The sequence below is a fragment of the Juglans microcarpa x Juglans regia genome, chromosome 1D, assembly GCF_004785595.1.
Source record: "Juglans microcarpa x Juglans regia isolate MS1-56 chromosome 1D, Jm3101_v1.0, whole genome shotgun sequence".
NCBI lineage: Eukaryota > Viridiplantae > Streptophyta > Magnoliopsida > Fagales > Juglandaceae > Juglans > Juglans microcarpa x Juglans regia.
Window position 1 is genome coordinate 40,471,693 of NC_054594.1, and position 26,098 is coordinate 40,497,790.

Here is a 26,098-nt window from a genome sequence, read left to right on the forward strand (position 1 = left end):
AATTAGAACCATTTAAAGTAACCATTCTACTCAAATTAGCTTCCATTATTCAACACAAAGTATTGAATAACTATAACCCCGCTCTGATACCACTTTGTTGGGAGAAATCTTAACAGAGACTTGGAATAACTAAATCAGTTATCAAACAACGGATATAATAATCTCTCACTTTGTGTGAATATGTTAGGAAGTAATTTAATATAGAATAATCTAAAGCAAAATCACACCCACACAAAGAGCCAAGAATTTTTTACATGGAAAACCCTTCAAAGCTAAGGGAAAAACCACGGGACCTAGTCCAGTTAAACCTTCCACTATCAACAATGATGTGTACATAAATGTTCTTTCTAGATAGTACTAGAGGCATACAATCAACAATAATCCTAGGAAAAAAAAACTTTCTTGGCAACCAAACAATGTGATAGAAGAGACTTCACCAAGGAGGATGAGGTACTGTTCACGGCTACGAGTACCATAAATACTGCTCTAAATCCGATTTTCACCGTTCAGATTGTAGAGCCTTGAGTCATGAACGTGTATACAAAATTTCAGCTCGATCGGATCACAGACGACGCCGATCGAAATGTTTTATGGAAACTGTACAGTCGCTCTGTTTTTTGACAGCTTCTTTTCTCTTTCACAATTTCCCTCCTTTTCTCGCGCACTGTTTTTACTGTTCACGACAGCAACTTAGGTTTTAATAAATCTAATTAAGTTGGACCTAAACCCTCTCTTCATATGGGCTTAATGGACCCACATGGGCCACCCTCCATATAGGAGGGAACCCACACAACACCATCTCCAACATAGGGTGGTCTCATTTGTAGAGTTGGAGATCGGGTTAGGACCAGAATTGCTCACAGATGAAAACATTTCAAAGTCTGGGAAAAAAAAATTGCTCGTGAGAGGATAGGCAGCTCTGATGCCATAAAGAGAATTGGATACAATATTTTTGTATGGACTACACTCTTGAATTATGTATTTAGTGCCCTAATAAAGGTACAAGGGAAAGCTATAAAGGGAAGATATACAAGAATCAAGCTATACAATCTGCAGTGGACAATTTCTGCTTCTATAATCAAGTGAGTGATTTGCTGTCCTAGAATCCAGCCATAGACAGTGCTATCCTATAATGAAGCCTGATTATGTGATATCATTTATAAGCAGTACTATACCAGGGGAAAACAGGAGCATGGAGGCGATAGTGTTGGAATATCATGCTGTGCAGGAAGTCGATCTACATCGTCGAATGGGAATCAAATACTTGAGTACTTGATATATAGATGAACATTAGTACACCTCAAAAAAATAACAAGCATCTTCTCAGCAGCCAGGAATAGTAAAAAAAAAAAACAATTGTACTTTACAAGATTATGATTTATCCAATTTATAAGGTCAAAATAAAGAAAGAAAAAAAGAAACGTTGTCTACCTTAACCCCTGAACAAATTGTTTTAGGTGAAGAAGGATTGAATATGTGGCCATAAAAATCCTTAATTTGGTCCAACAGTTTGAATAATTGTCGGTTCGTGATCTGAAAAATATGTTAAAAATTGAAAGGTCTTGAAGATTCATGAACAGATAGAAGAAATGTAAACATATTTCCTTCTTAATTCCTCACCTAAAGCACAAAGCAGCCTATAAATAAATCAAAATTGCGACTAATTAAGTAGTTATTAACAAACAGAAGGTGAACAAGATATTAATGAACATGATGATGAGCTCAAGGATTCATATCTGTTTCTTGGCCGTTTTCATGTGTGCGAGCCTAGCTATATTTATACCAACCCCAAGCCTTGGTCACAGTCACATATGCCTGTCCGATGACCATGTTGCCCTATTCATCTTCGGAGATTCTCTATTTGATGCAGGAAACAATAACTACTTCAACACCACGATCCGGGCAAATTTTTATCCCTATGGGGAAACCTTCTTTAACTACCCAACTGGGAGATTTTCTGATGGCCGTATAATTCCAGATTTCATAGGTAAGATATGCACGCACGCACTCATCATACCATTGTTTTCTTTTCTTTAGAACCTAAATACTGTTTCAGCGAAGTTTCGTTTCTGTCGGCTAAGTTTTGAAAGCATGTTCTCATGTTGCAGCTGAGTTTGCAAAGTTGCCATTGATTCCGGCGTATCTACATCCTGGTTATAAGCGATATGTAGATGGGGCTAACTTTGCATCTGCCGGAGCTGGTGCTCTTGTCGGAACTCGTCAAGGATGGGTATGCTTCTTCCAGATTATTGGATTTCAATATCAGGCTTCTCGGCATTCAATTGAAATGCACCTAACTGTAGCTAGCATAGATGGCACGTAGTCTAGTACGTACCAAAACACTCGAAAATTCTGTCTCATTAATATCTTTCATGTTTTCCTTCTCTTTCAAATTTGTTGCATTACAATTTACAAACTCTCTCAGAAAGACCGTTATACTCGTCGTCTGCTATTGTTTTGTTTATTCTTGGACATGTAACTTAAGAAATATAAGCCGTCACTACTCATCATTCAGTCCTATTTTTCGAAGGAAAATTATCAACTTGTTACTCTCTTACGACTCTTTTGTAACTAAAAAAAATGTGGTTTTTTAAAATGAAATTTATTTTTGAATCTTTGATGAAGTAGCATGCTTGTAGCAGTTAATTGTGAGCGTAAGTGTATCATTAGTACTCTTTCCTGAAATTGATTGTGTTCCTATGACATAAACATAGCCTTATATGATGACATGGTTGAGATTTTTTTTGCTTTTTGTTCTTCTTCTTCTTTTCCTATCTTCTAATTAATAGGTGATAGACCTGCACACACAACTCAGTAATTTCAAGAGAATGAAGACGCTATTGAAGAAAGAAATAGGTGAAGCAGAAGCCAAGACATTGGTGTCGAGAGCTGTTTACATGACCAGCATCGGAGGCAACGATTACGCAGCCCCTTATACTGCAAACTCAAGCTTGTTTCAATCCTACTCTCCAGAAGAGTATGTAGATATGGTTATTGGCAACTTGACAACTGTGATCAAAGTAACAACACTTGCATTCGTACCCAATATTTGAAACAAAATTTGTTTTAAATTATTCTCTCTCTCTCTCTCTCTCTCTCTCTCCTCGATTTTTAACTCGGCCAAAAACATACTTTGATGATGTCTTCTATAGAGAATACACAAGGAAGGAGGAAGAAAATTTGCATTTTTATACTTGGGGCCATTGGGTTGCAGACCAGCGGCTAGAGCAATAAACGCAGGTGAATGCGAGGAGGAAATTACAGCAATGGTAAAACTGCACAACAAAGCACTTTCCCACGTCCTCCAGAAGCTAGAAAGCCAGCTGAAAGGATTCAAATATTCAATTACAGATATATACAATTTAGGCAGTGAAATAACGAATAACCCTTTAAAATATGGTATGTGATGATGGCTATTCAATTTCGTAGTACTTCAGGGAGCAAGTATATTTGTTCTATTCGTTGGCTAAACCCCACATGTATTGCAATTTACCTATTGTGATTTTATTTTGTGAAGGATTCAAGGAAGGGGAGGCGGCATGCTGTGGATCTGGTCCTTACAGAGGAATTAGTACTTGTGGATCAGTGAATGGATCGGTCCAAGGGTATGAATTATGTGAAAACCCCAGTGACTATGTGACCTTTGACACTAGCCATCCCACTGAAAGGACAAGCTTGCTATACGCCAAGGCGATGTGGAATGGAAACCAAAGTGTCACATGGCCTTACAATATAAAAGCACTCGTTGAGCAGAGTTGAAATGAAGATTTTCTCAAGCCATTTGTTCAATTTGCCAAACTCACATCGTTCACCAAATAAACGAGTTTGCTATTTCTTATTTCTAGATGTGAGTGTTTGGAATAATCTATATATGCTCAGAAGTTTCGAAGTAATAAGGTTGAATCGCTCTTGCTTTGTTTCATTTTCTTACTATTATCTGCATTCTGGGAAATGCTTCAAGTTTTGTTGATGCAAGAAGCAGTACTGACATAGTTAAGTTTTCACTTTCTGAAAAATTTAACGCAAGGGTTTCGATCATCTGCAGAGACATGCAAGTCCAGTAGCATGAAAATGACTCGTTATAATTGATTCCGGAAGGGCATCGGTCAAACTTATTGATTGTTTGACACGTTTCTTTCCAAGTGAATACATAATTAATATCCCTTCAATCTTATACGTATGTAATTAACTCACTCTCACAGCCATTTTTCTTTCTAGAAATAATAAACTAATTGATCTGTTTTGAAAGTTCAACCGATTAATTAAGCAATATAAAAAGTAAAACGATAAATATACAATTATTTAAAAATTAAGACATTCATGTTTTTCATTGTTTGATTTGGTTTGAATTACACATTGTCGATGTGTCGTCAGGAAATACATAAAAAAGACCGGAGGTAGGAAATTTGTGTTTCTAAACTGCATGTGCTTTCTCATGTCCTTCACTCGCTGAAAGGATTCAAATATTCAAATACCAAGGATTCAAATATTCAAATACCTATTTATGTAGCTTTGTCACGAACAGAACGAACAACCCTCTAAAATGTGGATTTCCTTATGAATAAGTGGGAATCCACGTTCTCGCCCTTCTCGAAATATGGTAAGTATTGGAGTCATTAGATATGATGAACTTGTTTATGTTAATTGCAGTTGTACTTGATCCACGAAGCAAGTTAGGGTTTCTTACTTAATTTCCACCTAAAAGTTCTGAGTTTCGTGCTGAGGTGTTGGTGTCGAGTGTATTAGCAGATTTGTAAGCGGAATATAATGCTACATTCGATTCCACCACAAGTATCCAAGAACATGAACCCCTCCGACATCTAGAACCATGAATGATAGTGATGGTAAACGTGAGACCAAATGTTTCTATAAGTGGTATAAAACATCTTTTGCCATGTGATTTACTATTGCCAAAATAGAAGTGAATAGATATTTATTAGATGGTTGTGAGGCACTCAACCCATCGTTTGACTTGTTGACTTGGTGAAAAATTAATGAGCCTAACTATCCTATACTCGCGAGGATTGCACAAGACTTTTTGATCATACATGTTTTCACGGTTGCGTCTGAGTCAGCATTTAGTACGGGAGGTCATCATGTGCTTGATCCTTTTCGAAGTTCGTTGACTCCAAGAACCGTTGAGACACTTATTTATACTCAAAATTGGTTAAAGCATCCGTCAATAACCATTAATATCCGGGAGGCTATGGATAATGTGGAGAGTTTCACAGTAACATCGGGTAATGTTTTCTTTGTTTTTATTGTAATTTAATTTTAGTGTTTTTCATAATCCAAATTCACAAGCATTTGATGTTTTATTCTTATTATTAATATTTGTATATAGAGTTAGGCGTACATTCAAACATGACAACCATTGAGATTGAAGGTTAAAGCAGCAAACATGAAGATCACTCTCAATTTGTTATCATTTATCTATGTTATATATATTTTTTACATTGTTTCTATATTTAAGACAATTTGTTTTCATTTATTTATGTTATGTTTTTTACTTGTGTTTTGCCATGCTGAAGACCATTTGTCTTTTTTTGTAATATGTATTATGTAATACTAAACATCTAGGTTTTTTACTTGACTAAAAATGTCGTGAATCTTCGAATTATAAGCATTCAAGTACTAGTAAGGATTAATTGAGAAGCCTGGTTTATATTCCATCTGCACTAGATCTGTGGAAATGCTTCAAGTTTTTCATTTTTGGTTGATGCAAGCAGTAATGATAAATTCATCACGTTTTTCAATTTGATTTGGAGTCCACGATTGGATGGATGGGCATATGGATCCCATGGATGATGCATGGTGAAATTAAGGCACAGAGGAAAAGGAGAGAAGTGTGAATTCATGATATGTTTGTTGCACGTAACAAAGACCTTTGGGGGATAAGCATGGACTATTCGTAAGTCCAAAGTCATGTGGGCAAGGGGCCCGAGGGGATAATATTGGAGCAGAGAAATGATATAATTATAAAATATTTAAATGTCACATATTTTTTTTAAAAAATAAGTAGATATGAATAGGGGTGTGCATCCGGATCCAGATCTGGATATTCGGTGACAATCGGATCCGGATCCGAATTTTAAAAACCGGGTGGTTATTCGCCTGGATTCCTCCGGATTTAATCCGGGCGGATATCCGGTTATAACCGGATTTAATCCGGGCGGGGTTTTTTTTTTTTTTTTTTTTTTAAAGACAAACTTTTAAAACAAATTTATAGCAGGTTTTTTTTTAAAAAAATCTGATACCATGCTTAAATTGTCCATATTTTTTTTAAAAAAATAATTTAAACACTTTCTAAAGTAAATTTATAAAAAAAAATTAAATAACAAAATAAATAAAAATACAAAATAAATAATATTATTGTTACATCACAATGCAAAATATAAATTTACAAAGAACAAAATAAATAATAATATATCGCAACTAATTAAACTAATACATAACAATGCAAAATAAATAATATTATTCAATATTTCCTGATTATGCAATAGTCTTCGCATCTTGAATCTGGAATTGAGGGAAAAAATTGATCTCTACATGCAAAAAATATGACCTTTGGAATGTCGACCATCCTAGCTTTGATGATTCATTTTCTAGAGTAGTTTCTGTGCAGCAGCTTGATTTTGAACAGAGACATACTCCACTACTGCACCAATATTTAGATTAGTATGATATTCAATATGGTAGATCCACTAAAAAAAATCTTTTCTTATTTTAAGTTCAATAAAGATTTTAATACTCTTATCACGTATTTGATTTACTACCCTCCCACATTAATATTCAAGTTGTAAAACATCACCCTTCCCAGCCCAATATCCCTTTTCATCTTTCTCCTAGAATACATATGAATCTTATTTAAAAAATTAATTTTTAATAATAAATCTTATATTTTTTAAAAATAAATATGTAAGACTTATACAACATATAACTATATTTAATACTACTCGCTAAAAGATGACGCCACGCAAGAAGTCTCATCGGACGGGGATAAGATACCTGAAAAGTCCAGCTTGGTGAGCCAGGAATATTCAACAGGAGACTATCTAGCTTGGTACGGATAGCATCTTCTCAGCACCCAGGAATATTCAAAATAAGATATATATGACCTCCTATTTTTTAAGCCTATCATTTATCCAATATTAAAGGTCGAAATAACATCTTGCTGCCCAAGGGTCAGGATTCGGCCATAAAAATCCTTAATTTGGTCGAATTGTTTCAATAGTCGTCGGTCCATGATCTGAAAAAAATGTAAAAACCGATCTAGAAGAAATGCAGATCATACATTTCCTTCACCCAAAGCACAAAGCAGCCTATAAATAAAAAATCAAAACTGTGACTAATTAATGAAGTTAACAAACTGAAAGTGAACGATATATTAATGAACATGATGATGGGTTCAAGGATTCATATCTGTTTCTTGGTTTTGTGTGCGAGCGTTAGTATTATACCCACCCCAAGCCTTGGTCACAGTCACATATGCCTGCCGGATGACCATGTTGCCCTATTCATCTTCGGAGATTCTCTTTTTGATGCAGGAAACAATAACTACTTCAACACTACGATCCGGGCAAATTTTTATCCCTATGGGGAAACCTTCTTTAACTACCCAACTGGGAGATATTCCGATGGCCGTATAATTCCAGATTTCATAGGTTAGATATGCACGAACACTCATCATGTCATTGTTTTCTTTTCTTTAGAACCTGAATACTGTTTCTGTCGGCTAAGTTTTGAAAGCATGTACTGTTGCAGCTGAGTTTGCAAAGTTGCCATTGATTCCGGCGTATCTACATCCTGGTTATAAGCGAAATGCAGATGGGGCTAACTTTGCATCTGCCGGAGCTGGTGCTCTTGTCGGAACTTATCCAGGATACGTAAGCTTCTACCTGATCAGTGGATTTCATTAATAGGCTTCTCGGCATGCAATTGAAATGCAACTAACTATAATTGTTGCATTATCTTTCAACTTTGTTGCATTACAATTTGTTCTTGCATATGTAACTGAAGAAATTTCTTATCATCCAATCTGATTTCTCGAAAAGATTGGAAATTTATCTTTGATGAAGTAGCATGCTTACCGTCATTAATTGTGAAATTGATTGTAAAAGAATCGTAAATGTATCATTACTCTTTTACAAACAGTCATATATGCTGACATGGTTAAGATTTGCGTTTTGTGCTTCTTTTCCCTTTTTCTTTTCCCCCTCCCCTCTAATTAATAGGTGATAAACCTGCAAACACAACTCAGTAATTTCAAGAGAACGAAGATGCTATTGAAGAAAGAAATAGGTGAAGCAGAAGCCAAGACATTGGTGTCGAGAGCTGTTTACATAACCGCCATTGGAAGCAACGATTACGTATCGGCTTATTTTGCAAACTCTAGCGTGTTTCAATCCTCCTCTCCAGAAGAGTATGTGGATATGGTTATTGGCAACTTGACAACTGTGATCAAAGTAACAACACTTACATTCGTACCCAATATTTGAAACGAAAATTGTTTTATATCACTCTCTCTCTTTCGATTGCTAACTCGGCCACAAACATACTTTGCTGATGTCTTATATAGGGAATACACAAGGAAGGAGGAAGAAAATTTGCGTTCCTAAACTTAGCGCCATTGGGTTGCATACCATTGTTTAAGGCAACAAACGAAGGTGAATGCGAGGAGGAAATTACAGCACTGGTAAAACTGCACAACAAAGCACTTTCACATGTCCTCCAGGAGCTAGAGAGCCAGCTGAAAGGATTCAAACATTCAATTACAGATTTATACAGTTTAGTCAATGAAGCAGTTAATAATCCTTTAAAATATGGTATGTCATGATGGCTATTCAATTTCAAAGTATTGCAGGGTGCAATTATATTTGTTCTAACGTAGGCTAAACTCACATATATTGCATTTTTACCAATTCTGATTTTATTTTGTGAAGGTTTCAAGGAAGGGGAGACGGCATGCTGTGGATCTGGTCCATACAGAGGAGTAAGAACTTGTGGAGTCACTAGAGTGAATGGATCCGTCCAAGGGTATGAATTATGTGAAAATCCCAGTGACTATGTGAACTTTGACTCTAGCCATCCCACTGAAAGGGCCAACTTGCTATACGCCAAGGCGATGTGGAATGGAAACCAAAATGTCACACGGCCTTACAATGTAAAAGCACTTGTTGAGCTGAAGTGAAATGAAGAATTTCTCTAGTCATTTGTTCAATTTTCCAAACTCACATCGTTCACCAAATAAATGAGTTTGCTATTTCTTCTTTCTAGATGTTAGTGTTTGGAATAATCTACATATGCTCAGGAGTTTCGAAGTTGAATTGTGGTAGTAAGGTTGAATCTTTCTTGCTCTGTTTCATTTTCTTACTATTATCTGCATTCTGGGAAATGCTCAAGTTTTATTGATGCGAGAAGCAGTACTGATATCTATTTAAGTTTTCACTTTCTGAAAAATTGAAAGCAAGGGTTTTAAACTGTTTGTAAGTTAAACTAATAATATCTCAAAATTTAATACGACAGCGGCAACTACAAGTATATATAATTCAATTATTTCAATCATCTGCAGAGCAGATCAAGGCTGATATATCTCCATTCATCCCTTTCAGAGACATGATCTAGGCCCGTTATAATTAATTCCAGAAGGAGATCAGAGAGACTTTTATTGATTGTTTGACCGTACGTTTCTCTCCATGTGGATCGGATAATAGGAACACCTAGTCTTTCTATACACAAAGAACCTTTAAGACGAGATGGAATATCCATAGAAGACTAGTATAGCCCGTTGCTTACCTCCGCTCCTATCCTTGCCAGGAAATCTGCCGAAGCATTTCCCTCTCTAAAAATATGAAATACTCGGACCGGGACCCCCTTGATAATATCCATGACTTCATCCCAATAGTCCTCAGAATACCAGTTTTCAACTCTCTGTTCCTTTACCCACTTACCGCCAACCTATATATATAGTCATATAAGATCTAACGTACAGACTCTTCTATTAAAGCAATGGATGACTATAGTCTTTTAATTAAAGCTTTACTTAGAAAATAAAAGACGCAGAGATGAGAAACAAAAAAGGCAAGAGTCAGAAATTAAAAGGCCACTCTTAGAAACCAAAAAGCCTTATTAATTGATCTCAAGAATACCCAATAGTCTTCGAACGTTGGATTTGGTTAAAACTCCCAACAAAAGCAGCCTATAAATGAAGATCAACGCAGCAAATAATGACAAGTTAGCTGAAAGTGAACAAGGTCGATCGTGATGGCCAAACATTTACAAGTGAGTAAGTTAAAAGCAATGATCACATCTAGAGATGTTGTATCCGATATTTAAAACATGAAAAACGGTTTATCCACAAAGAGATTTTATAAAAATAAATCTATAAACTAACATAACTTGATGTGATACGTTAGATCTACTTTATAATAAAAGTATTTTATAATCTAACGTAGCACATGATCAAACTATATCAGTTTGTAAGTTCTCTTTGTGGTTGTTGCACTTCTCTTAAAACATTCATGTTTTTCATTTTTTGAGTTGGTTAGAATAACACATAAATGTGTCAGGAAATACACAAGAAATTAAGGAGGTAGGAAATTTGCGTTACTAAGCTTGGAGCCATTATGTTATTTACCGATGATGAAAGCACTATACCAGGGGAACACAGGGCCGGGGCATATGGAGGGGATAGTGTTGGAATATCATGTTGTGCAGGAAGTCGATCTACATCGTCGTATGGGAATCAGATACTCGAGTACTTGTTATATAGATGAACATTAGTACACCTCAAAAAAAATAACAAGCATCTTCTCAGCGGCCAGGAATACTCAATATATATATATATATATATATATATATATATATGACCAATTGTATTTTTCAAGATTTATCCAATTTAAAAGGTCTACCTTAACCCTGAACAAAATGTTTCTAATCGTTGGCTAAACCCCACATGTATTGCAATTTACCTATTGTGATTTTATTTTGTGAAGGATTCAAGGAAAGGAAGGCGGCATGCTGTGGATCTGGTCCTTACAGAGGAATTAGCACTTGTGGATCAGTGAATGGATCCGTCCAAGGGTATGAATTATGTGAAAATCCCAGTGACTATGTGACCTTTGACACTAGCCATCCCACTGAAAGGACAAATTTGCTATACGCCAAGGCGATGTGGAATGGAAACCAAAGTGTCACATGGCCTTACAATATAAAAGCACTGGTCGAGCAGAGTTGATATGAAGATTTTCTCAAGCCATTTGTTCAATTTGCAAAACTCACATTGTTAACCAAATAAATGAGTTTGATACTTCTTATTTCTAGATGTTAGTGTTTGGAATAATCTATATATGCTCAGAAGTTTCGAAGTAATAAGGTTGAATTGTTCTTGCTCTGTTTCATTTTCTTACTATTATCTGCATTCTGGGGAAATGCTTCAAGTTTTGTTGATTCAGGAAGCAGTAATGATATCTAGTCAAGTTTTCACTTTCTGAAAAATTTAACGCAAGGGTTTTAAGCTTTTAAGTTAAACTAATAATATCTCAAAATGTCATAAAACAGCAACAAGTATAATTCAATTATTTCAATCATCCTCAGAGACATGCAAGTCCAGTAGCATGAAAATGACTTGTTATAATTAATTCCAGAAGGGCATCAGTCAAACTTATTGATTGTTTGACACGTTTCTTTCCAAGTGACTACATAATATCCCTTCAATCTTATACGTAAGTGATTACCTCACTCTCACAGCCATTTTTTTTTTCTAGAAATAATAAACCAATTGACCAGTTTTGAAAGTTGAACCGAATTAAGCAATATAAAAAGTGAAATGATAAATATACAATTATTTTTATAATTTTTTATATAATTATATTTTAAATGAGAATTTTTTTTTGAAAATAATTTATAAAAATAACATCACTTTATTTATATATTCTCATTTTAAAACATAATTATATAAAGAATTGTAAAAAAGATTGCGTGTGTTGATGTTGTGTTTCACGGGCCTAGGCAATTCCATGCTGGTAGCACTCAGCCTTTTCCCTACAAGGAGGAGAGTGGGAGAGCTCGTGGGCCGTGATACCTCCGACACTCAAGTTAGGCCAAGGTTTAAGATGAAAAGACAGAGAGCTTAGAATGAATAATAAGAGAAGTGCTCAAGAATGAGTCTTCTTAGCAGAGAGATGGGTACTTATACCTGGTCGGGGTGGATCCCGAGGTGATGTGACTGGTGTGTAGCTCTGTACTGGTATCACATGTCCCTGCCAACCTCCTACTTTCTGCAGTCCTGCCAAGTCTGGCCAGGGTTGTTATTGACACCCAGGAGGGCATTCACGTTGAGTGCCGACCCCAGGACGCATTGAATGCGGCGTGGCCTAGCCATGCACGCTTGCTCCTGCACCATTAAATGCGGCATGGCCCTGGACGGCTGTGTCAGAGTCAGGGATGTTCCTGACGGTCGGTTAGTTTTGATGTCAGGCTATCATATGGTGTCAGGGTCAGTGGCACATCGGTTAGTGGTGTCAGGTCACACCATCTCTCGTCCTCTTGTCAGGGCTCTTGCCTTGCATTCTCCTTTCTGGGCCTTTCGGGACATCTTGGCTCTCGTACGCGATCCTGGGCTCGAGCCTTATCTTGGGCCTGGCCTCTGGGGTTTTCCCCCTCACAATTCCTGCGAATTCCTATCACACATATGTGGTAGGAATTTTCAAAAGATTTTCTCCTCCTGTGTGTCTTCCTCGGTTCGTACCCATTGCTCGCCTGCTTAGTCATTTGGGTTTCCCAAGGCCACCTATTGCTACCTCGATTTTCGTGTCACTTCGTCTCTTGACGGTTGGGAGGGCGATGCACATTGGTCTACACAATGGGCTCATCATTGATGTTGACGTCGTTTGCTTAGTGTTCCTTCATGCCGTGTTGTTCCCTGCCATTTGGGCTTCCCAAGAACATTTGTCCTCATCATTAACTCCTAGGTTCCCTGCCGTTTGAGTTCTCGATGCTCCCTCATCTCTGACGGTCATGTCGTGTAGGTCATATTCACCCACGCCTCGAGCCCCTATTGGTTCGTGCCTTTCACGCGACCGTAGCCACGCTCCCATGCTTCTGCAACCCATGCGCTATGTGGCTTTCCTGAGGTCACCAACCCGTAACATCAAGTAGCCCATCGGTTCGCACACAAGCCTATATAAGGCCTTTTCCTTCCTCATCCTTCGCCATTTGCTTCCTCCTCCATTGTTGCCTTCGCTAGCTTTCTTCTTCCTTGTTCTATTTCCCATTATTTCATCCTTTCGTTGTCTTCACCCGTATCCTTAGTTCCTGATCCTATTGCTCTGATGGCCCCACGTGGTTCTTCCTCCTAGAAACCGTTGTACTTCACCGGAAAGAATTGAGTTTCGTCGGTTACTGAAGATGACCTCCGAGCGTTTAGGGTAAAGTACAATATCCCTTCTTTGGTGGTTTTGGAAGTTCCTGATTGTCGTAAGTCCGTCGTTGATGTTCACTGGATGGCAGGCCGTATGGCCCTCTACCCTCTCATGTTTGCAAATGGGCTCCTGTTTCCCTTCTGCCGCCCTATCCGTGACGTCCTCCACTTTTTGAGGTTGGCTCCTGCCTAACTTCATCCGAATGCCTGACGTCTCTTGGCAGGCGGCTGCATTATCTACCGGCAAGTACTCAGCGCCAGTGGGGAGGAGTACCCCGACCTGACAGCCAGGGAGTTTCTGTCTTTATATCGGATGCTGCGCTTGGATGAGAGCCTTTGTATCTTCCAGTCGTGTACACCTGGGAGGAGCATCGCCAGCCTTGAGTTGCGCCACTCGCACATCAAGGACTGGTCTCGGAAGTTCTTTTTCGTCTTGGGTCCAGGATGAGAGTACCTCATGAGGGAGCAGGATCATCAGGAGTTCGTCGTCCAAGCCTTCTAGTCCTACGTTATTTTGTTCAAGAGTCTGGTCATAGACCTGTCTCGGAGGGAAAAAGACATGCTCGCAACTATGCTGTCTTGGGTGTCGGCCCACCCTTATGACGTGAAGATTGACGTCATGTTGTCGGACATCAATATTAGGAGCTTCCTTACTTCTCCCGACAGCTCGTATGTAATCGGCCAGGAATTCCTGGAGGACCCCCCATCACCCCAGTGTCAAAAAGGGTCTTCGAGCTTTCCCGTTGGTCGTGACAGGGGTAAGCGTGCGAAGGTGGCGCACGATGGAGAAGGCAGCGCCCCCAAGGGTGAGTTAGGTAGGACTTCTTGAGGTGCTACCGGGTCTCGAAGTAGAGAAGGCCCTCGCCTAGAGTCTAGGTCGTCTCCTCCTCTCAAGGTTCCAAGAGGCGAAGCGGGGAGTTCCCAGCGAGCTCGCCCTGATATTCTGGCTTTTTCCCAGCATACGCGCTGCCCAGATACTCCAAGGGGCAGGAACGAGGGACCCCAATGTGCGCCTCGCCCTGATGCCCGAGCTTCTCCTGCACAAGGAGCGCCTCCGGTGCGCCCAACAGCCCCCGCCACTTCCACATAGGGCACAATTTCTCTCTTGCCACCAAATTCTCCTACGTCTACCTTAACATCAGTTTTGCCAGCTCCCACCATCCTAACTTTTGTTGCCAAAGAGGAAGGAGGTGGTGAAACCTTCCAGGTCGTTCTGGATGCTTTTTTTGAACTTGCACCCAGCATGGGTGTTTCCATAGACGCCCACCATTCTTTTGAATAGTCGCTCACCTGGGAGATCGCTCTGCTCGTGCTGCCCCGGGTTGATTCTCCGGAAGGTGCCACCCCATTAGTCCTTCCAGATGTTGGGGCCGAATATTGATGATAAGGAGGAACTAGGTCCGAGCTCCCCCTTCGTTGTGGAGCTTAGCGATAGTTGCGTATCAATTTTGCCCTTACCCTCACAATCCTCTCTAGAGCAAGAGGTGGATTCTTACTTGGCCACGCTTGGGGCGACGTCTCCACTTGAAGGGGAATTCGCTGACGCCGAAGGGCCTTCCTTGCAAGAAAGGATTCCCCACCTGTCGCGCCTATTTCTGAAGAAGCCTCTAGGGCTGGCCCTTTGCAGGAGCATATCGAAGACGTCCCACCTCCCGCGTTGCCCTTGGTTGGTGGTGCCTCTTATTCTCATGCTACTCTGGGGCCCAGTTAGTCCTCTAGCCCGGACATTGTTCAAACTCGAGCCGAGCCAAGCCGAGTTGAGCCGATCAAGCATGAGGCACAAAAGTTGAGGCCTCTTTTTGCACAAGTATGACTCTTTCCCTTACTTGACCTTTTCTGCTTTTGCTCTTGTTCCTAACGTCTTCCCCTTGCAGACAACGTATCAGTTGGTGAGTATTATTGTGGAAGAGTACAGGGAGCTTGAGGAGGAGGCTCGGGCGCTCTGGTCTCTTGCCATCATTGCCCGCCACGAGGTTTAGAAAGCCCAGAAGGAGATGGAAGCTGTCTCGGCAGAGTGTGACGTGCTCCAGAAGAGATTGGAAAAATTGCAGGGGCGCCATCAAAAGTTGTGGGACAAGGTTCACAGGTGAAGAGGAAGAAGTCCAGGCCAAAGGAAGAGTTGGCTAGCCTCAGGGCGGACTATGTCTATGCTTCCGGGAAGGCCCGACGCCTTAGGCCTTTCGAGACACTGCCTAGGGGTATGGCTACAAAGAGGGCCTCGAGCGATTTCGGGAACTTATGCACAAAAATCTAGATGTGGACCTCAACACCTTGGATCTAAAGTCTTTGAAACCAAACCCTCTCGCCTTCGAGCTCGTCAAAGAGCTCGGGAAGCCAGGAAAACCACCATACCTCCCGGGAGACCCACCCCCATCGTCTTAGGCTCTTCCTTTCTGTTTGCATGGCCTACGAGCCTTTGTAATTTAAACTCTTGTAATTTTGGCTTACTTATGCATGCAAAGGCTGGATTCCTTTTCATCTTTGAGTTTGTGTTTGCATCTTCTTTATATTTTTTCTTCTTCGATGATTTGCTTGGAACCGTTGTTTTAACGCAGCAACCCTGACCTCGCGTCCTTATTGTTGCTCTGTTGTCGGCTTGGTGGTGCACGAAGGTCAGTAAGTCAAGGGACTTGTCTCTAACTGGCTGTGAAGGGGAAAATTCAGGAGGCTTTGGCCCTTAGCTAATGCATTGTGACCATGCATTGCAAGAAGGTCGGCAAGCTAAGTCATTCATGCCAGACTGGCTGTGAAAGGGCAGTGCTTAGGAGGCTTTGGCCCTAGCCAGTGCATCATGGCCAATCAAGGGACTAGGCTTGTGGTGTGCAAAGGTCGGCAAGTTGAGGGACTTGTGCCCAATTGGCTGTGAAGGGAAAAGCTCGAGAGGCTTTCACCCTTAGCCAATGCATCGCGACCATGCATTGCATGAAGGTCGGTGAACCAAGTGACTCGTGCCCGATTGGCTGTGAAGGGCAGAGCTTGGGCCCTTAGCCAATGCATCTCGGCCAGTCAAGGAACTGGGCTTATGGTACACGAAGGTCAACAAGTCAAGGGATGCATGTCCAACTGGCTGTGAAGGGGAAAGTTCGAGAGGCATTGGCCTTAGCCAATGCATTGCGGCCATGCATTGCGCAAAGTTCGGCGAGCCAAGTGACTCGTGCCCGACTAGCTGTGAAGGGGCAAAGCTCGGGAGGTTTTGCCCTTAGCCAATATGCATTGCAGCTAGTCAAGGGACTGGGCTTGTGGTGCACGAAGGTCGGCAAGTCAAAGGACTTGTGCCCAACTGGCTATGAAGGGGAAAGCTCGGAAGGCCTTGGCCCTTAGCCAATATATCGCGACCATGCATTACACGAAGATCAGTAAGCCAAATGACTCATGCCCGACTGGCTGTGAATGGGCAGAGCTCAAGAGGCTCTGGCCTTGAGCCAAGGCATCGTGGCCAATCAAGGGATTAGGTTTGTGGTGCACGAAGGTCAGCAAGTCAAGAGAATTGTGTCCGACTAGCCATGAAGGGAAAGCTCTAGAGGCCCTTGGCCCTTAGCCAATGCATCGCGACCATGCATTGCGCGAAGGTCGGCGAGCCAAGTGACTCGTGCTCGACTGGCTGTGAAGGGGCGCCAAAGCATCGCGCCAGTCAAGGGATTGGGTTTGTGGTGTTGGTGTTTGTAAACAAAAGCGAATAGAGGCAAAATCATACTTTCATTGAAATGGTTGCTAACTACATGATTGGGATAACCCATGTTTTTCAAACAAAATGTTCCTTCACGTGTTCAACATTCCTTAGATGGGGTTGCTTGCAGCCTTCATGATCCTTCATTCTGTAGGGGCCTGGGGTGGGCTTGCTACTTCATGCCCCCCTGAGGGTCCAAACTTCGACTGCCTCGGGCTTCAACTCTTGAGCATAACAATTCCTCGCCAGCTTTTGCTCGCCATGTATTCCTCCCACTCCCATAGGGGTTGGAAACTTCATTTTTAAATGATAGGTGGACGTCACTGTCCTGAGATGGTTCAAGGTTGGTAGCCATAGGATCGCATTGTAGGAAGAGGGGGCCTTTACTACGAAGAAATCCACCATGGCTGCCATCGTTATCTAGGTCGTTCCTGCCAGAATGGATAAGGTGATGGCTCCAACTGGTTAAATCATGTCCCTGGTGAAATCTTTGAGGGGGATTGAGTCTGGCATAATCGATCGGGCGTAATCCCTATCTGGATGAATGCTTCCCAATACATAATGTTTATCGAGCTGTCGTTGTCTATTAGGACCCTCATTGTCAAGTAGTTGGCGATATGCACGGTCATGGCAGCGTAGAACTCATTTTTCGTCCTTCTCACTGAAAGTTATGACAGGTTCCTTTGCGTAGCTCTTCTCCCTCAGGGCTCCTTGTAGGTGGTGAACACTTTCTCGTACTTGGCCCTTCTAGCGTAGGCCCTCCTTGCCAACGAGGTGGCTCCTCCCCCTGCGTATCTGCTTGCTATCGTGCGTATCTCGCCCATTGAGCCTTCTTCTCTGACCAGGCTTTTCCGTTGCAAGCTTGTCCTATTACCCCTATCAGGCATTCTCCTGTTGGGGTTTTCACTTCTCTGTGGTTGTACATGGCTGTTGTATCGCTGGTCGTGCCTCTCATCACCCCACTGGTCTATTAGGGCTTCCGTCTCCTCCAACTTCCACTTCCTTGTGATGCAATCCTCCGTTCGATGGCTGTTGGTTTTGTGATAGGTACAATATTTGGGGCGGGCGAAGTCCTGCCGCCCCTCGCCCTGCGGGCTAGGATCTCTTTCAATCTCTGCAGCCAAGTTAGTGTGGATGCGCTGTTCAGCCTTCCCACTTGTGGGCTGCGCTTCTTTGCACTTTGTATCACGCGCCTTCTTTTTGTCGTCTTCTCGACTTCCCTAGCTGTTCTGGTCGGCAGCCTTCCTATCTGCTCTGTCCAACTCGGTCCGTCGCAGGGCCATTAAGGCCCGGAGTGCGTCCTCAGCGTTGATGAAGCTGTCAGCTAGTCCATGAGCTCCCTTAACGAGGTTGGGGTCTTCAGTGTAATCTCCGCCATGAAAGGGTTGCGGGGCCATATTCCCCTTAGTAGTGCTGCCAGGGTGATGTTTTCATCATGCGTTCTTTATTGAAATGAGAGAGGTAATACTTCAGGCTCTCGTCGTCTCTTTGCTTCACGGTTAGGAGATAGGCAGTGGGTTGTCTCCTCTTACGGCTTTCCATGAATTGTTTCAATAAGAGCCGAGCCAACTCGGTGAAGCTAGTGATGGTCTTGGGCAACAAGGTCTCAAACCATGCTTTCGCTGCTCCCTTCAACGTAAGGGGGAACACCCTGCATGTGACCTCGCTTGGGAACCCATGTAGGGTCATGTGTGCCTTGAAGGTTTCCAGGTGTTATAAGGAATCCTTGGACCCCTCGTACAAGTCTATTAGCGGGACTTTGAACCTCGAGGGTAGGGGAACTGCCATGACGTCAGCGCTATATGACAACTCAACGCTGGTGAGCAATTGATCCACCATGGAAGGCGAGTGTACTCGTTTGACCACCTCGTCATACTTGTTTTCAAGTTTCTGGACCTAGAGGTCCGCCTTAGTTCTTCTTCGACTGCTTCTGTCTAAGAGGGATGATGGGTCTCGGAGTTGTGGCTTTGCTGGTCTCCCTCCGGCTCTCCATCCCCCCCCCCTCCCCACCTCGCAAGGCGGCATTTTCCTGGCAAAGGGCCACCATCTCCTGCATGAGTTTCTGTATCGTTGCAGCTTCCAGGTGAAGGGTTGCCGTTCTTCTTCGGAGGCTTGAGAGCACGTCGTTGCCGGCATACGAAGGACACATTACTTGTAGGAAAATAGATCTCACAGACGGCTCCAATGTTGATGTCTTGTTTCGCGGGCCTAGGCAACTCCATGCTGGCAGCACTCGGCCTCTTCCCTGTAAGGAGGAGAGTGGGGAGCTTGGAGGCCGTGATACCTCCGACACTCAAGTTAGGCCAAGGTTGAAGAGAGAGAGAAAGAGAGAGAGAGCTTAGAATGAATAATCAGAGAAGTGTTCAAGAATGTGAGTGTAACCCTTTCTTGGAAGAGAGAGGGATACTTATACCTGGTTGAGGTGGGTCTCGAGGTGATGGTAACCAGTGTGTGGCTTCGTACTGGGATTGCATATCCCTGCCAACCTCCTGCTTCCCTCTAGTCCTGTTAGGCCTAGCCAAGGTTGTTGTTGACACCCAGAAGGGCATTCGTGTTGCATGCCGACCTTGGGACGCATTGAATGCAGTGTGGCCCTACCATGCGCACTTGCTCCTGCACCATTAAATGTGGCGTGGTCTTAGACAGGCTCGTCCTTGCTCCATTAAATGAGGCATGGCTCTGGATGGGCTCCCTTGTTCTCCTGCACCATTCAGACGGCTGTGTTCAAGTCTGGGATGTTCCTGATGGTCGGCTAGTTCGGTTGTCAGGCTATCTTGTTGTGTCAGGCTCGGTGGCACCTTGGTCAGTGGTGTCAGGTCACACCATCTTCCATCCTCTTGTCAGGGCTCTTACCCTGCATTCTCCCTTTTGGGCCCGAGTCTTATCCTGGGCCTAGCCTCTAGGGGTTTTCCCCCTACAACGTGCATATCATTATTGGTATAAAAAATTTCAATGTTTTTCACGTCCAGGACACGAAGTTGAAGAGATAAATTTTTCTATACTTTCACCCAGATAAAGAAGATCAGATAAAGAAAATTGAAGATATTTTTCCGTTGTTTGAAAACGTCAATCCGTTGAACTTACGGACTTTTCTTTCAAAGAACTTGATAACTATAAAGTTTTTTAATTAAAGCTTTACTTTAGAGAAAATAAAAAGACACATCAATGAAAAACAAAAAGGCATTGTTCAGAAATTAAAAGACTACCAGTCTTAGAAACCAAAAAGCCTTGTTAATTGATCTTTAGAATGCCCAATAGTCTTCGAAAGTTGGATTTGGCTAAACTTCCAACAAAAACAGCCTATAAATGAAGAACACAGCAAACAATGACAATTTGACTGAAAGTGAACAAGGTTGATCGTGATGGCCCAACATTTACTACTCACGAGAAGAGTAAATTAAAAAGTAATGACATTTACTACTGTTGTATCCAATATTTAAAATATGAGTAATGATACGTAGAATCATAGAACGCGTAAGTGTTATGTAATCGTGAAAAATAATAAATTCTATTATTAAAAAATTAATTTTCATGTAGATATTGTATTTACTCATTTTTTACAAAAAAGATTATGCAATACTTACACATTCTATGACTGTAAATATTATTTCTCTTAAAATATTCATATCTTTCATTGTTTGAATTGGTTTGAATTACACATTGATGTGTAAGGAAATACATAAAAAAAGGAGGTAGGAAATTTGGGTTTCTAAATTGCACAATAAATCACTTTCTCATGTCCTTCACATGCTAGCGAGCCAATTGAAAGGATTCAAGTATTCAAATACCAATTTATGCAGCTTTGTCACGAAAAGAATAAACAACCCATCTAAAATATGGTATGTTACATATTGCCCTTCTCATGGTATAGAATATATTTGATTATTCCGTTTGGATGGATTTAAGGCGAGCGAATCGAAATTGTCAAGGAAATTTGGAATCCCATCTCAACCCCCTTTTTAAGATAATGTGGATTTCCTTCTAAATAAGTGGGAATCCACATTCTTGCCCTTCTCGGAATGTCTCTGACTATATTTTTTTTTTATTAATAAATGGATAAAAGTAACTTTCTTTCGTTATTATATAAATAATTTAATCTAAAAATATAAAAGTAAATAACCTTGCCGTTAGTGAAATTGACAGAAAATGGGTAGAAGGAGTTAGTGAAATTGACAGAAAATAACCTTACCGTTATTATTTATTTTATATATTAACATATTACACGTTCAGATGAGATGAGATATCTTGAATAGTTATGAAATTTTTGAGTTAAAATGAGAGTAGATAGTTTTAGTATTTTGAGAATTTGATAAAGTGGTGGGTCCAATCAATTATTGAAAAGTATTTTTAATTATTGGGTGAAAAATATTATTATGAATATATTAAAAATAAGTATTATCTATTTGGAGCAGCTACAGGCCAGTAGGGTGAGGTTCTTATTTTTACACCCACCAATGAAAATTTGCCACGTAGGAGTTGCAGGAAACAAACATCTACACCCGCACACAGGAAATTCCAGCTTGTACACTTCAGAATTCAGAACCCCCTCCCCCCCTTCGCATTGCAGTTCCTCTGCCCCCTCCCTCGCGCAGTCGATTTCCCCACCCCCTCCCCTCCCTCTCGCGCAGCGTCAATTTCACCACCCCCTCCCTCGCGTAGGCCATTCAGCGTTGATTTCCTCTCCCTTGCGCAGTGCTGATATCCTTGCACAATCGTGGGTAAGTTTCTGATTTATGCATTTCACATGCCATTTTTTGTTGGATTTTAAGGTTTGATTTTTGCATTTCATGCGTTTCTAGAGTTTGATTTATGCATTTTCTTGTGGGGATCCCTTTCTTGTACTGTTTGAAGATTTTACCTTTTGATTTATGCATTTTCTTGTTCTGAATAGGTTCATTGTATATCATGTCATCTTTCTTCATAGGTTCTTTGTATAGATTAGTTGTTCTCATCAATCATGTGAAGCAATTTTGATTTATGCAGAATTATTGTACATATATCGTTTGGCTTCTTTAGACTGCCAGGAGGTTATATGCCAACCAATAAATTTTGATGAACTACTTCTTTATCCATGCTAGGAGAAAATGGAATGTCTCAAAATCAGAAGCATCTTTCATACTGACAGTGTTCGTGTTATTTTCAACATTTATTCTAGTAAATCAAATGGTGCATCTTTCATACCGAGGGGAAGAGGAAATGGCCTGCGCGAGGGAGGGGTAGAGGAACCGCTATGCGAGGAAGGACAGTTCTGAACTCTGAAGTGTACAATTCGGAATTTCTTGCGTGCGGGTGTAGATGTTTGTTTCCATCAACTTCTACATGGCAAATTTTCATTGATGAGTATAAAAATAAGAACCTCACCCGATTGGCCTTGAGTTTTTCTCTTATCTATTATTAAATTAAAAATCGATAAATATTTTGACTTTTTCAAAATATGTTTTTAGTAGTTGGTCATTGAATTACCTTTGACTTTTTCAAAAGTTTGTAGTTGGAAGTAGAAGGGGAGGCGTGAAGGATAACAGTAGGCTGTTAGAAGGGGGTCAAAAGTTTGTCTGGGTAAATCAATGTGCAGTGTAGAGATATACAGATGAGTTAAAAATTTACATTTGAGCGTTTGGATATAAAAATAAAACAAGCCGTACAATTCAGATGAGATGGTTTGTGTTTTATTTATGTATCCAAAGCAGCCCGTGTTCACATTTCAAGACGTCACTAAATGTGCTAAGAATCTTCCAATAAGCATTCTGTAACACAAAATAAGGAAAAATAAGAATTTTCACTTTGAGGGGAGACATCCAAAAGAAAGGTAGAAGAATAAAGTTTTGTAATAATATCCCGGATGAAAATAACACTACACGACTACTGTCTCTTATATGGGATGCATAGCAAACTGTAAAATGAAAATATATATTCTATTAATATTTTATTCAACTTTTTAACTTTAATTTTAACTAATGATCTCATATCATCTCATCTATAAAAACAAACGAGTGATCTTGTACTTACCGAACCACTAGAAACTTTTTTTTTGTCTCATTATCTTTCATGTTTTCCTTCTCTTTCAATTTTGTTGCATTTACAATTTACAAACTCTTTCTAAAGATCGTAATTATAGTCCTCGTATGCTATTGTTTTGTTTATTCTTTGAATATTTAGCTCACGAAATATAAGCCGTACGTCTGATCTTGTTATCATCCCTGCATCTTATTTTCCGAAAGGAAAATATTAACTTGTTACTCTCTAATAACTCCTGTACAACTAAAACCGAAATTTATTTTTGATGAAGTAGCATGCATGCTCGTAGTCGTTAATTGTAAAATAGGTTGTAAAAGAATTGTGGGATGTATCATTATCCTTTCTTGAAATAGATTGCGTTCCTATGACATAAACACAGCCTTATATGATGACATTGTTGAGATTTCTTTGCGTTTTATTCTTCTTCTTTTTCTCTCCCTTCTAATTGATAGGTGATAGACCTGCACACACAACTCAGTAATTTCAAGAGATTGAAGACGCTATTGAAGAAAGAGATAGGTGAAGCAGAAGCCAAGACATTGGTGTCAAGAGCTGTTTACATAACCAGCGTCGGAAGCAACGATTACGTAGCCCCTTATACTGCAAACTCAAGCTTGTTTCAATCCTACTCTCCAGAAGAGTACGTAGATATGGTTATTGGCAACTTGACAACTGTGATCAAAGTAACAACACTTACATTCGTACCCGATATTTGAAATAAAAATTGTTTTATATTATTCTCTCTCTCTTTTTCGATTTTTAACTCGGCCACAAAATTTCTTTGATGATTTCTTATATAGGGAATACACAAGGAAGGAGGAAGGAAATTTGCGTTTGTAAACTTGGCGCCATTGGGTTGCTTACCATTTTTAAAGCTAATAAACGCAGGTGAATGCGTGGAGAAAATTACAGCACTGGTAAAACTGCACAACAAAGCACTTCCACATGTCCTCCAGGAGCTAGAGAGCCAGCTGAAAGGATTCAAATACTCAATTACAGATTTCTACAGTATAGTCAGTGAAATAATGAATAACCCTATAAAATATGGTATGTCATGATGGCTATTCAATTTCATAGTACTGCAGGGTGCAATTTATTATTCACCAATTCTGGTTTTATTTTGTGAAGGTTTCAAGGAAGGGAAGGCGGCATGCTGTGGATCTGGTCGATACAGAGGAGTTAACAGTTGTGGAGGGAAGAGATCTGTCAAAGTGTATGAATTATGTGAAAAAGCCAGTGACTGTGTTCTTTGACTCTAGCCATCCTACTGAAAGGGCCAGCTTGCTAATAGCCAAGTCGATGTGGAGTGGAAACCAAAGTGTTACATGGCCTTACAATGTAAAAACACTTGTTGAGCAGAGGTGAAATGAAGATTTTCTCTAGCCATCTCTTCAATTTGCCAAACTGACATTGTTTACCAAATAAACGAGTTTGCATTTTCTTCTTTCTAGATGTTAGTGTTTGCGATAATCTAAACATGCTCATCAGGGTTTTCGAAGTTGAATTGAAGTAATAAGGTTGAATTGTTCTTGCTCTGTTCCCTTTTCTTACTATTCCTTGATAGAGAGATCAGGGAAGGCACATCAAATAGAGAAGGACCATCAATTCCTAAATCTCTGCCATTAGAATGAGCCCTGAAAATTTTCCTGTTTCTTTTGAAGTTGCTTCACCCATTTCTAATTCCTAGTTCTCTGCCATCCTCATTCTACGTTGACAGAGCAAGTTTGAGAAAATACGTAGGATTTAGGTTCTAGCATGATTATTTTGCGAGCACCACCTAAACACTAGTCTATAGAATAGAGCAGTTTTAAGTGACTGCATGATATGGTTAGGCTGGATATTAAACTGAGTTAAGTTAAGTTGAGTTGAGTAGAGTTGGGATTAAAGTTAAAAGTTGAATAAAATATTGTTATAATATTATTATTATTTTAAAATTTAAAAAAATTAAATTATTTATTATATTTTGTATTGAAATTTAAAAAAATTATAATGATTAGGGTACGTTTGGAAACTAAACCACTCAACTCATCTCAACTCATCATTACAAATTTTTTAAATTTCAACACAAAATATAATAAACAATTCAACTTTTTCAAATTTCAAAATAATAATAATATTAAAAAATAATATTTTAATAATATTTTATCAATTCAATTCTATTCAATTTAATATCTAAACACATGTTAAATTAGATGAAGTAAAATGAGTTTAGATCCAAACTGACCCATGAAATGAATAAATATATTTGTAAGTCTCTTTATCAATATACTAAATACATCATGGATGCAGCAGGCTTAAAACATCAGCTTACACAAGAATAATTAGTACTTTAATTTTTTTATATTAAAATAGTGTCCCATTATACACAACTTGTAAATAATATAATTCAATTGAAAATGCCACTCAAAAGCAGGAAACTATTAAACAACCTCTGAAATAGTCAAATCAGGACTCATTCCAAACAGCTGGTAGAGACGTAAAGATGCCAACCTATTGTCTATAAAGTTTGAGGCTGACGAGAGCATTCACAAGTTATGCGTATGCATATGTAAAGTTATATTTGTATAATATAAGTTTAAATTTTTTTATATTAAATTATACATCTTTCTATTTTTATATAGCTATAAATAGTGTCTATACAAATTTAGAGATTCATTATTCACTCTTCAAATGTTATTTTACTAATTATTTCTCTCCTTCCACTTTCTCTCTCACAATTCTTTCCACTTCTTCCTCATTCAACAACACAACAAATATTTTCCTGCACATTAATTTTATTATTATAATACATTATATTTTCTTCATTTTATTATATGTTTAATATAATATATAAAAAATTATATTTTTTATTATTGTATTCGTATTATTAATGTCAAATGTAATGTTTGCTAATTACAAAATATATATAAAAAAAATTGATTTTAGAAAAAAATTAATAATAAAAAAAAAATTTTGAATTTATTATTATTTTATCTCAAATATGCATAAGTCAACGT

The 26,098-nt window shown here is 39.7% G+C and overlaps 2 protein-coding genes and 1 long non-coding RNA gene across 3 annotated transcripts; all 3 read left to right on the forward strand.

The window, feature by feature from the left end:
• The first annotated feature begins 1,689 nt into the window (after positions 1–1,689).
• On the forward strand, positions 1,690–3,889 carry LOC121260082 (GDSL esterase/lipase 1-like). Its single transcript, XM_041161939.1, has 5 exons — positions 1,690–1,987; positions 2,109–2,230; positions 2,790–3,020; positions 3,153–3,399; positions 3,518–3,889. The coding sequence occupies exons 1-5, from the start codon at positions 1,705–1,707 to the stop codon at positions 3,757–3,759; spliced, it is 1,125 nt and encodes a 374-aa protein (XP_041017873.1). The 5' UTR covers positions 1,690–1,704; the 3' UTR covers positions 3,760–3,889.
• A 3,413-nt stretch (positions 3,890–7,302) lies between these two features.
• LOC121260091 (GDSL esterase/lipase 2-like) lies at positions 7,303–9,326 on the forward strand. The gene is made up of 5 exons (XM_041161947.1): positions 7,303–7,664; positions 7,765–7,886; positions 8,235–8,465; positions 8,579–8,825; positions 8,943–9,326. The coding sequence occupies exons 1-5, from the start codon at positions 7,391–7,393 to the stop codon at positions 9,188–9,190; spliced, it is 1,122 nt and encodes a 373-aa protein (XP_041017881.1). The 5' UTR covers positions 7,303–7,390; the 3' UTR covers positions 9,191–9,326.
• Positions 9,327–11,270: 1,944 nt separating this feature from the next.
• LOC121262190 lies at positions 11,271–25,243 on the forward strand. Its single transcript, XR_005940055.1, has 3 exons — positions 11,271–11,283; positions 11,607–11,610; positions 25,100–25,243. It is a non-coding gene; the product is annotated as an uncharacterized LOC121262190 (long non-coding RNA).
• Positions 25,244–26,098: the final 855 nt, after the last annotated feature.

Bases quoted from the DNA above. Each gene is read 5' to 3' on its own strand.
- LOC121260082 (XM_041161939.1), top strand. From the start codon at position 1,705: ATGAACATGATGATGAGCTCAAGGATTCATATCTGTTTCTTGGCCGTT. The intron at 1,988-2,108 runs GTAAGATATGCA...CTCATGTTGCAG, and splicing joins TATAATTCCAGATTTCATAG to CTGAGTTTGCAAAGTTGCCA. The intron at 2,231-2,789 runs GTATGCTTCTTC...TCTAATTAATAG, and splicing joins TCGGAACTCGTCAAGGATGG to GTGATAGACCTGCACACACA.
- LOC121260091 (XM_041161947.1), top strand. From the start codon at position 7,391: ATGAACATGATGATGGGTTCAAGGATTCATATCTGTTTCTTGGTTTTG. The intron at 7,665-7,764 runs GTTAGATATGCA...GTACTGTTGCAG, and splicing joins TATAATTCCAGATTTCATAG to CTGAGTTTGCAAAGTTGCCA. The intron at 8,466-8,578 runs GTAACAACACTT...TGTCTTATATAG, and splicing joins ACTTGACAACTGTGATCAAA to GGAATACACAAGGAAGGAGG.